This window comes from Gavialis gangeticus, unplaced genomic scaffold (genome assembly GCF_001723915.1).
Source record: "Gavialis gangeticus isolate Ggan-Ray unplaced genomic scaffold, GavGan_comp1, whole genome shotgun sequence".
Classification (NCBI taxonomy): domain Eukaryota; kingdom Metazoa; phylum Chordata; order Crocodylia; family Gavialidae; genus Gavialis; species Gavialis gangeticus.
In genome coordinates this window covers 11,422,188-11,433,123 of record NW_017729030.1, presented here as the reverse complement: position 1 = coordinate 11,433,123, position 10,936 = coordinate 11,422,188, and the positions used below count along the sequence as shown (strand labels likewise).

General features: G+C 37.1%; 1 protein-coding gene and 1 long non-coding RNA gene across 3 annotated transcripts in view; both read right to left on the bottom strand.

The window, feature by feature from the left end:
• The window catches only part of LOC109300970, a 5,990-nt gene extending 5,902 nt beyond the window's left edge, over positions 1-88 (bottom strand). The window contains exon 1 of the long non-coding RNA XR_002098374.1: positions 11-88. This is a non-coding gene — a long non-coding RNA (uncharacterized LOC109300970). The remainder of the gene's footprint in view (positions 1-10) is intronic.
• A 6,373-nt stretch (positions 89-6,461) lies between these two features.
• Positions 6,462-10,936, bottom strand: part of SGMS2 (sphingomyelin synthase 2) — a 68,803-nt gene continuing 64,328 nt past the window's right edge. For both annotated transcript variants that reach the window (XM_019521944.1, XM_019521945.1), the window contains exon 7: positions 6,462-10,265. In XM_019521944.1, the coding sequence (XP_019377489.1) occupies positions 10,062-10,265 (204 nt within the window). In that variant the 3' untranslated portion in view covers positions 6,462-10,061. The remainder of the gene's footprint in view (positions 10,266-10,936) is intronic.

The following is a 10,936-nucleotide window of genomic DNA, read 5'->3' as shown; positions in this document are numbered from 1 at the left end:
GAAACAACACCTACTTGGCAATCTGGGAGTGTCTATACACATGCTCTGGAGTTGTGGGGGAGGGCATTTAATTAGAGCAGCTCCTGGACGACCACTCTACTTAAAATGCCACAGCATCATGTGCATTTAGTGTCCCACATTTCAGAATGGCTGTGGGGGTGCTTTAACTTAATTTCATCCAATGAGCTTTAGTTAAAGCACCCCCACCATCATTTTGAAATGCAGGATGCTGAATACACGATGGTGAAACATGCTGGAGCCTTCTAATTAGAACACATTGGAGCCTATATATAGGCATGCTGGGTGTCCAAATATGGAATTAATCCTATAACTAAGTAGATTTTTTAAAAAATATTAGAATGTTTCGAAGTTCACTATAAACAGCCCCAAAAGTCTTCCTAGAGGGTACACACAGATGTTTGGAGAGGTTAGGTCACTTCAAAAATGGCCACCCAGTCTAACATAGTGTACCCAGGTGCAGACCTTACACTTAGATCCCTGGTTGGGTGTAACTGAGAACTGTAACTGAGAACTGTACAGAAATCTAGGAAGGCTGGATCAGTTTAAAAATAGCTGACCTGATCTAAGTTAACTGTACCTCTGAGATAGTCTAACTTAGATCAGATCTGGCAAAACAGATCTAATTGAACTTCTGTACAGTTCCCATGTTTGGGGCTGGGAAAGACCAACTACTGGCCCCTGTCTTGGGACTGCATTTTCCCTACCCTTCCCCACCCCCATGGCACTATTTTTAGTCCTTCAAACCCTTTGTCCCACCCCCAAACAACCTCCCCTCCTCCCCCCAACATCATTCAGTCCCCTACAAGTCTGCCAAACACCCAATCCTGCAACCTGTTCCCAGTGCTAGTTTTACTGATATCTGCTAATACTGGGAGTCAAGCAAGTTGGGGTGGGAGGAGGAGCAGGCAGCATGCAGGGGTTCATTCACCAAGGGGTTGTTTATCTAGGAGTCGGAGAGGGTTTGGGGGCCTAAAAATAAGCCCCGATCTGGGGGAGGGGGAAAAAAGCATCCTCCCCCTTCCTGCAAAGTCCCCTCAAAGACACTGCTAGCCCCTGTCCTCCCCCCGCCCCAATTGCAACACCCCTGGCAAACTGTACGAGCCTCCCAACCCTCCCCTTCCTGTGTAACACAACTGCCTCCCTGATTCCCCCACTGGAACCTGCCTGCCTCCCCTGATCCCAAGCCCTCCTACTAGCCCCCCCCCTTCCTGACTTACCTTAGATCAGGTGGCCATTAACTTGATCTAACCTCCCCAAATATCTGTACATACCCATAATGAGTATTATAGAGACCTAAAAGTATTCCCATAAAAGTCCTGGGGAAACTTCCTAAACCTGACACTATAAATTATCTCTCCCCACAGTCTTCTCTGTGCCCAGTTTTGTATGACAGCCAGAATATAGCAATGCCGCTCTCTTACAACCCTCACATTTTTATCACCATTGTATTTTTCAGTAATTAAAGATGATGATTTCTATATGCAAATTGTTTTGAGGCACATCAAGTAATAGCCTTGAGTGCTAGATTTTGCATTCAAAATTCCAATTTAGCTGCAAATTGTGAAAGAACATTACTAGAGCACGTTTTGACAATGTATTTGAGGAAGTTCAAGAGTAAACTTCAGCTCATGGTTTTTTTTGTTTTTTTTAAAATAAATCACATGATTCTGAATGGTCAGTGTAAAAAGATAATGGATATAAGGCAAATGGGACAGAGCGATTGTATATGAAAGAAAGTTGGCTATGAAGGATCATGTCCTACAGGAGATTATGCAGGAATTCCTCTTCATAGGACTGACTAGACTAGAGGAAGACAGAAAGAAAGAGGAGAGTTTGAAAAACTACTCTGTTCACAGCAAATTCCCTTTCAAAGCAGCATAACTTAGAAGACAAAAAAGCATTAAGTGATTACTGCTCTGAACAATGCAAAGATGCCTACTGCTGTAAAACATAAAGGAAAAAACAATGTAAAAGTATGCAAAATAAAGATTTTTTTTGCATTGGAATTTGGGAGGGAATCTCTGTATTTCATCTGAGCTGGTGACATGAAGCACCTAAAATCACTGGGAAGGCATCTTGCTGCACTTCATATTTTTACTACAATTCAGCAAGATGCTCAAACAAGTCTAATCTGAAGCAAATGAATAGTTCCATTGACTTCAAATAGGTGCACAAGGGCATGAGTAGACTCAAGTCAGAACAGTGTCAGACGACAAGTCTTGTAAGAAAAAAAACCCAGCCCTCTGAACTCAGCTCTTCGGAAAATTCTTAGTTTTCTTCCAAAAATGTAACTGCACTTTAAAGTTACTTGTGTTTTGCTAGAACATAATTCTGTTTTTAATGTTAAAAAAAGGTTGTGAATAAAAAGACAACATCTGCTAAATACATATAAGATACTCTGAAAGACAGTAGTCTAGTATAAGGACTAATTTTGACAACTAGCAATATAGATTATTCTCCTGCAATTAACCCTAGCCTCTCACAGCTCTTAAGTATTTATTGGACAAATACAAAATACAGGACATTAAATGGCTTAGAAACTAGACAAAACTTCTAGTTCATGTTAGATTAAATCGCTTCTTAGGCATTTTAGAAACAGGAGTTTTTTTATCAAAATGGTAGTGAGCTTTAACTAGCTTTGAAATTTGATTTACCAAAAAGAAAACAAATTGGCTCTAGTAAGTTCAAAAAGGTGGGGAGAGCTCTGCAAGCTTCCACTGCATAGCACAGAGACCAGAGAGAGTAACTGGAAGCACATTCCTTTTTTTTATGGCCAGCCCTGATCATCCCAAAAAGTAGTGAGGAACCAGGCCAAGTGTGGTGGTGCATGCTACATTCTATGTTAGGATATTATGGTTATGGCATGCAGGAAGTCAATGCGAGTCAACCATAATTCCTCCTGGGTGTTCTTGTTGCAGTGGCCATTTTGCACCTTCTTCATTGTGTGGGTTGCAGCTCTAGGTCACATGGTAGCCCAAAGCACAACATCACAGAAAACACATCCACAGAAAACATGTTTCTATAAAAGCCTTTATATTATTCATTTAGATTTAAAATGTTCCCACTGAAAGCAAATTAAATATAGTGATTCTTCATCACCAGCCTCCTCCACAAAGAAAAACAAACATTCAAAGGCACTAAACAAAACTACATTAGAAACTATCAGCTTCAACATTCCACCTTAAAAATTAACGCAGACAGAGATTGAGGACTTTGTTAGAAAAAGACTAACACCCATCTATTGGAGTACAAACTAATTTTAAAGCAGAACTTTTTGCCAACATTTGTCAAAATATTTGACCTTGGCCCAAAACTCATGTGCTACATTTCAGCCTGGCGTGATATTTTACAATCAAATAATTAAATCCATGGAAACAGGAGCTTACTAGCAGAAGTGCTAATGCACCCTTATATGCATTAGTACAGGTTGTGTGATACTTTTAATGACCATTTGAAAGTTACAGCAAGTGTCTGAAAGAGGGAATTTTGATTAAAATCTGCAAACATATCCTAATAACATGTCCTTAGAGTAACATATACCTGATACACATTTTCTTATAATGGAAGTTATTGAAGGAAATCAACGTATTTCACAATGTACAGGACGAGACATAAAACTGGACTATAAAATAAGGCACTTGCATTGAAAGAGTATATTTCTAAAAGAACTTAACTGGCTAATCTTTAACCCTTAATACATATTCTGCAACACATCTCCATATCCTGAAGCATTAAATAAATGTTCCTATGTAATAGTTTTACCTTCCAACTTGGCAAATATAGTTTGTGTTTATGGCTTCTTGAATCTTCATATACTAGCCTCAAGTTTCCCTCTTCGTTCCTAGATTTAATTCTAATATACAGTATATTGCTAAGTAAAGTAAAGCTCACAGGCTATTCATGCTAGTTTAAGTGTATGTTTGCATGAGATAGTCAACTGGATAACTTTGACTTGGTTCCCAATGTTTGTTACAAATAGAATTCCACAACGCAGCTTTGCAATATCCATATCACTGGCTTCTAACGGATAACAATGAAATGACATTAATATAATATTATGTTGGGAAATTATTCTTACATGTCCTTCAATTGCAACATTGATTTGAATGACTGTCAAATTCAGCCACTACAAAAAGAACACCTTGAGGTTGAAATGTGGACTGTCTTTTGCTGTGCTTAATGCAGAAATAGAACTCAAAACATATGTCATTAGTTTAGTTAAACCATGCTGTCAAACTCCTAGTTCAAGAAAGTATTTTGCACTTCTATAACACTTATCCAATGATCTAAGAAGTAGTTTGTATATAGTACAACTACACAATAGTACTGAGAGACAGAGAAACAGTCTTTTCAAACCATAAAACTGCTGTGAGGAAAGATTAAATTTTCATATACAGGCATACCTCGTTTTATTGCGCTTCGCTTTATTGCGCTTCGCAGATCTTGTGTTTTTTACAAATTGAAGGTTTGTGGCAACCCTGCATCGAGCAAGTCTATCAGCGCCATTTTTCCATCGGTTAGCATTTTTTAGCAATAAAGTATTTTTTAATTAAGGTATGTACATTGTTTTTTTAGACATAATGCTATTGCACACTTAATAGACTACAGTATAGTGTAAACATAACTTTTATATGCACTGGGAAACCAAAAAATTCGTGTGACTCGCTTTATTGCAATATTTGCTTTATTGTGGTGGTTTGGAACTGAACCCGCAATATCTCCGAGGTATGCCTGTACACTGGGAGCGTCTACACGAGGCGTTTACTGCACAGCTAGCTAATTAGCTCTGTAGTAAAATGTCCGTATCTACAGTGCAGGTTTATTAGGCACCAGTAAACTAATTAACTCCAAGGTAGGTTACTACTTGTAAATACAAGTACTATCCTATGGCAGAGTTATTTATTCTGAAGCAATGCACATGTAGGGCTGGTTTGGGCATGAGAGTGCTTCAGTACAGGGACTAGCTGCTGGCAAGCCCTGCACTCAGCCCCTCTGCAGCATGTTAAGCCAGGTTGGAGCAGCCCCAGCCTGGCAGGTTGACTCTCCAGCTCAACATGCTGCAGTTTAAAGTGCACATGTATACATGGCACCCAGGAGCAATGACCTCCAGCTGATACTAGAGTGTATTGCTTCGCATTAATTGCACGTGTCGATGTGCCCATTGAGTCTATTCCTGTGAAAGACCACTGCAACTTGATGCTCAGTGGAACTGATAAATTAGTCCCAGAGAACTAAAGTGACTTCTCTAAATGAACACGAGTCAATGAATGAGCCTGGGGCAGAACTGAAACCTGCATTTTGAGGCCTCTCTTTATGGGCCTGATTCAGCCCCTTTGAGTTGTAGATGAGAAATCAGATCCTAAAGCCCTAGAGCATATTTCAAATCTAACAGAAATAAACCTTTGCTGTCCCTATGATGAATTAAGAAGCGGGCCGTGTTATCTGGTCATGAAATCGCTAGTGACTGGTGAAACTCAAAAGTTTGGAGGACTGATTGAATTCAAGGTTTGTCGAAAAGCATCAACATCATGATCGCAAGTCTCATGAAAAAACGATTTTCCTTTGTGTGTTGTCAATATCACAAGAACATTTTTATTTCTGGATTCTTACCAAAAGACAGTAATGCAGCAATGTATAAAAATGAACAAAAACCCATTGTCAAGTTATCCACATTCTTTTGTTTGTCTTAAGGAATGGAGCTGTATGGGGGGAGGGGAATTGGTTCTAGTATTAGGAAAACATGTGGTTTGGTTTTATTTTTCTTGAACTGGCAGTCTAACCCTTTATAGTTCCTTGTGTCAAAATTCCTTTTGCGACTTGAGTGATGCTAGACACATATCCTTTATCTCCACAAGGGAGCACTAAGCACATATAATGGAGGTAAAAACCCAGTTGTGTACAAAACTTGACTTAGCTGCTTTATCCGACAGATATGTTGCATGCCATCGACGCCGTGATTCTGATAAATTAAACTTAATAACTAATTACCATGGCCAATATGAATGCTTAAGTCAGACTTATAACTCTAGTAAGGCAGGTAGCTTAGACACCCGTTTTCAGATCTGCCAATCAAGTATTCAGCAGCAACTATGACTTTATTGGTATGGCAGGTATACATACTGAGGTTCCAGGGGTGGACTTCAGAAGTCTTACAAACCCTAAATTGAGCGGCTCTGCTTATGGGTATCTGGCAAGGGACATGAGTGTTACTATAAACAGTAATCAAATAAAATCACAGAAAACTTTAATTGAATGATATATATTTGAAATGGTAACCTGAATACAAGACAATGCCCAGAACTGTAAGTTGCATTTGAATGAATTCCAAGTTCGTATTTTCCTTTTTCATTTTATCCTTTTATTCACCTTCTTTCCCGCCTGAATGTTTGTATTGGAGTTGTTTTGTAATTCAGTAATCATAATTACTGGAAATTCTTAGGCTTTTTATATATATAAGCTAGCAGTGGCCTATGTGTGCTTTGAATGTTTACAATGGAAATACAAAAATGGGTAATGTGAAAATGTAAGGCACAGTATACTGATCTTGAACATATTTAAGCTCCAGATGTTCCTGAACGAGATATGTACTTTTTTTAAAAAAAAAATAAAAGGATAAAAGATATTTAGTTTACATTAGTAAGAAACAAAAAGGCAAGGACAAACAAATTAGTGCAAATTATTTCTGCTGTAATTGTTTATGTGCTAAACTAGTATGGTTCAATCTCTGGCCCGCAGGCTGAATCCAGGCTTTCCACGGGTCTAGAAATTTAGCAGTGGGGGAATGGTTGCAGCAGTCTTGGAAAGCCATATAAATTCATGTTGTTACTACTCCCCTGCTGCCAAATTTCCGGACGAGGAGGGAGCCATGCAGTCTGAATGACAGGGCCCTAATGCACCAAACTATGCTCTAAATCTCAGGTCGGGTGGTGGCTAGATCCAGACCGTGGGGCCGGGCTCTGGTGCAGAGTCACTCCACAGCTGGGTCCAGCACGCAGGGCCAGGGCAATGTACCAGATCACACTCACAGACCGAACACATGGATCCAGCCCTGTATCACTCATCTGGCCCACAGGGTTGAGCCAAACACCACTGTGCTAAACTATAATAAACTTACCCCTATTTCATTAAGTAGTAAAACTACTGTGTTTTAGCTTCCATTACCATAGGGTAAGGACAAGCACATGAAAAAAGTTACTACAAAACAGGTGACAGGAGGTAAATCCCCACTCCCTTTTTCATTCATTTCCCATACCTTAAAGGTATGGAGAGATAATAGGAAAAGGTCACCATTATTTAAAAGCTAAAAGCCCTCCGCTTTTATCAAGTTAAGAATGGAGAAAATTTAAGCATTAAGAGAACTGTGCCAAAATTAGAATTTATTCAATTTATTGAGCTACAGACTCATTTTTTAAGTCTTCTTTGCTTAAACAAAAAGGGATTTCAAGCAAACATTATTCAACAACTGATTATTATCTTCTATTGAGTTACAAGGTCAAAAGGAAAGATCCTATTGTCAAAAGGATAAGAAAACTTAGAAAATACTATCATTTACCTAATTTTGTTTTCAGAAAAAGGCAGGTTATTTCATAAATTCAGAAGTATACTGTTTTTTGAACAGAGAAGTTGCAGGCAAGTCAAGTCATTAGCTTTCTAAGCATTTCACTGGAATCTCTCATTGGAACCCTTTTGTAATCTATGTAGACAATTTATTATTCAGTAATTTAACAGGTTACCAGATGAAAACCATAGTTTTTGATGCTGCTTAGAATGCTCCAATAACAACTTTTACAGTGCTCATCTTAAAGCAGATTTACTACTAAAGAAATTCATTACATTTCCCTCCAAAGGCAATGAGAGTGGTACAAACAAAAATAATTAAACATGACTTGGCTGATCTAGCTACAGCACAGAAGTCTGCTACTTCAAAGACATAATGATTTAAGAAAAACAGAAAAACCACAGAACTTTGCATTCTGTAAAGGACCAACCTTATACTGTTCACTAAGACTATGCAGCTCAAAACTGAAGAAATACTGCTTTCACAGTGTAAGAGTTATCTACTTGAGGCAAGAGTTCTGCCAGAAACAAAACTCTGAGATTAATGTGCCTATCTGCATAACATAAAGGTCCCAAATATGGTGCATAATATTTCTAGTGAAATATGACAAAACCGTTAAAAAGAGAACAAGGTTAGTGTTACTTAACTATATTTTATCAGGATGCCCTGTAAGGAAAAAAGTATTACTTTTGTGCATTATCAAATAATCTGAAATGCAAGGTAAAAATCACTTCTCTGGTGCATATTTTTATAGTTATTGGCCCTCTGAAAAAGAGATCAGATCCAAATACTCTAAATTGCATTTTATTTATACAACTTTTTAACTAGAAGTTTTAAAACTGAGGTTGTCATTATTTCTTTTTTCAGTGTTCACACTTGTCATTCAAAGCTTTTCAAGGCATTCTTAAAAAAGTTTGTATTTCAATTATGTTAAAGGTTAAACCAACTATTAACATTGATATTCCCTCCACTGTCAGCTTTTCCTGAAGGTTTGGAAATAAAATACTAGCAAAACTGAGGAAATGAATACAGAACAAATTATTAACTCTTAAACACTGTGGTGCTAATTATCCACTTGGTTTCCTAAAGAACAATATCAAATACAACAAAACAATATGAACCATAGTAACTGCTGATCTGCACTGTAGCATGCGCTTCTAAGGAAGCATTGATTTCCCATTTCTTAACCAACATACCCTTTGGCTGGACAAAACAGCACTGATAGAAAGGAATTAGCAAGTCAGTCATATGACAGCACCATTTAATAATAGATGTTAGGTATAGTCAAAGAAATGCTACTGTTTTAAGGTATTTGCCTGGACACTTGTTTATGAGACTGAGGTTTGTGCCAAGCATAAATAATAATGTTCTCAATGTATAACATGAGGCTGTCAAGCACAATGCTACATAGTTTCAGCGTGAAACACTAACTAAAATTATTTTTTTTTAATTTTAAACATTCCCCATTTAAGACCTGACTTTACAGTCCTCAAGTAAGTGAATGAATAAAAAACAAACAAACAAACAACCCAACACAGCGTAAATTTTGCTTGAAACATTATAAATAGCTTTCTTTTCAGTTATATACTATTGGTTAATGTGTGTGCGTGTGTAAATACACAGAAGTACATGTATATATAGGTATATGTGCTATATAGCTATATATACGTAACACATACAAACTGAAATTATCTCACCGTTAAAGGTTTAGACTTTGAAATGATTTTCTTATTTGTTATAATTTTAAAAATAAAATATCTCCAAGGTTGTAGAGCTGATGATGTTAGCAGCTATTATTTCCATTTCACAATGTCATCAAGTAGCACAACAGCTTTTTTTTTTTTAACTTTTATAAAATTACTAATAAAAAAGTGTAAAAAATATGGTTGAGAGTAGTATAGAATACACAGGAGTTGGTAGTATTTCAGGGTCATAATACATTCATACCCAGTATAATGTAAAAATGGCAAGGCTCACTTCCAGCTTCAGTCATTTTATCGGAGGTTTAACCTTCATTTGCAAAAACAATGCAATACACCACTTCCCACCATCGTGTTATTCTTTATATTTTTCTATATAGACATTGTGCATTCAAATTTTTAGTATTCTTCTGCCCTTAAACTCCAGAACTCTGAAGAGATTTTGTTTGGGTGCTTTTGTGGATGAGTGATAATTAATAATGAAGAGCGTGATGTATTCTTTGGCACCACTTAATCTCATTAATAAACCAAAGTCCTGCTTCTTTTCTTTCTCAGGGAAAAATCCTAACAGTGGTACACACTAGCACTGAAGAGTGGAACAGGCCTGTACAATGTGATGACTAGAAAATATATCAAGGGGTGACATTTTTGTCTACAAGGTGTCTTTCCAATCAATTGCACAAAAATTTGGTCCACTTGAGTAACAATACAGTCCTCAAAGAACTTTGGTTATAGCATTAATGTTTTGGTAAAAAGAAGAGCAGTTGATTTCTTTCCTATCTTCAAGTGGATTTTTCATTGTCTTCTCCCGTCTTCTGAACCCGAGAATATTTTTTGCATGAAGATTTGAAACAGCTGGGAGGCCAAGATATTGGCCAGGAGAAGCAGCATGGAACTGAACCTTGTACATTCTTCTCAAAGAAATAAAATATTGGATACCACCATGCTCGAGAGAGAAAATTTGTTTGGGAAGATACCTTTAAGTTCTATATTGGGATGAGGGAAAAGAAGAGAGAAAAAGGAAGACAAAATAACAAGTCTTAGCAATATACACAAATATATCAATTTAATTTTATAAGGAGGAGTGTGTCAAATACAGTACAATAGGAGAATAAAATTCTGAAAATAATAGGTGTCCTCAGCCTGGGAAGAAACACAATACAATGTGCCTTTTTCCCTTTATAATGTATAATGTAGTATTCAACAGAGGGGATAATCTTTTGGTTTTGGATCAGAACTCCAACAAGAAATGAAAGTAAAAAAATAAATAAATAAATAAAATAAAAAAATCACTCCACCTAGCAAGTTTTTAAGAGGGATTTTAATCTGTTCATTCCATGGATGACAGTCATAGCACAGTACTGTATTCAATAATCTAAGGGGTCCTATCAGATCTTATATTGCATCTCAAACTGCGAAGTAGTATATTTAGAGCTAGGGAGAAAAATTTTGACACTTGTGTAAGTCTACTTACACTTCAGTGAAGTTTTTTTAAAAAAGCTAAGTAATTTAGAAGTTCACTAAGAATATTACTAGTTTCTGTTTAAATATGGCATGGGCTACCTAAAACATCAATAAAGTATTTCTTTAAACACCAAGTTTTGAGAGTCCAGAGAAGGGCCACCCATATGATCAGAGACTTGCACAGCAAGCCATA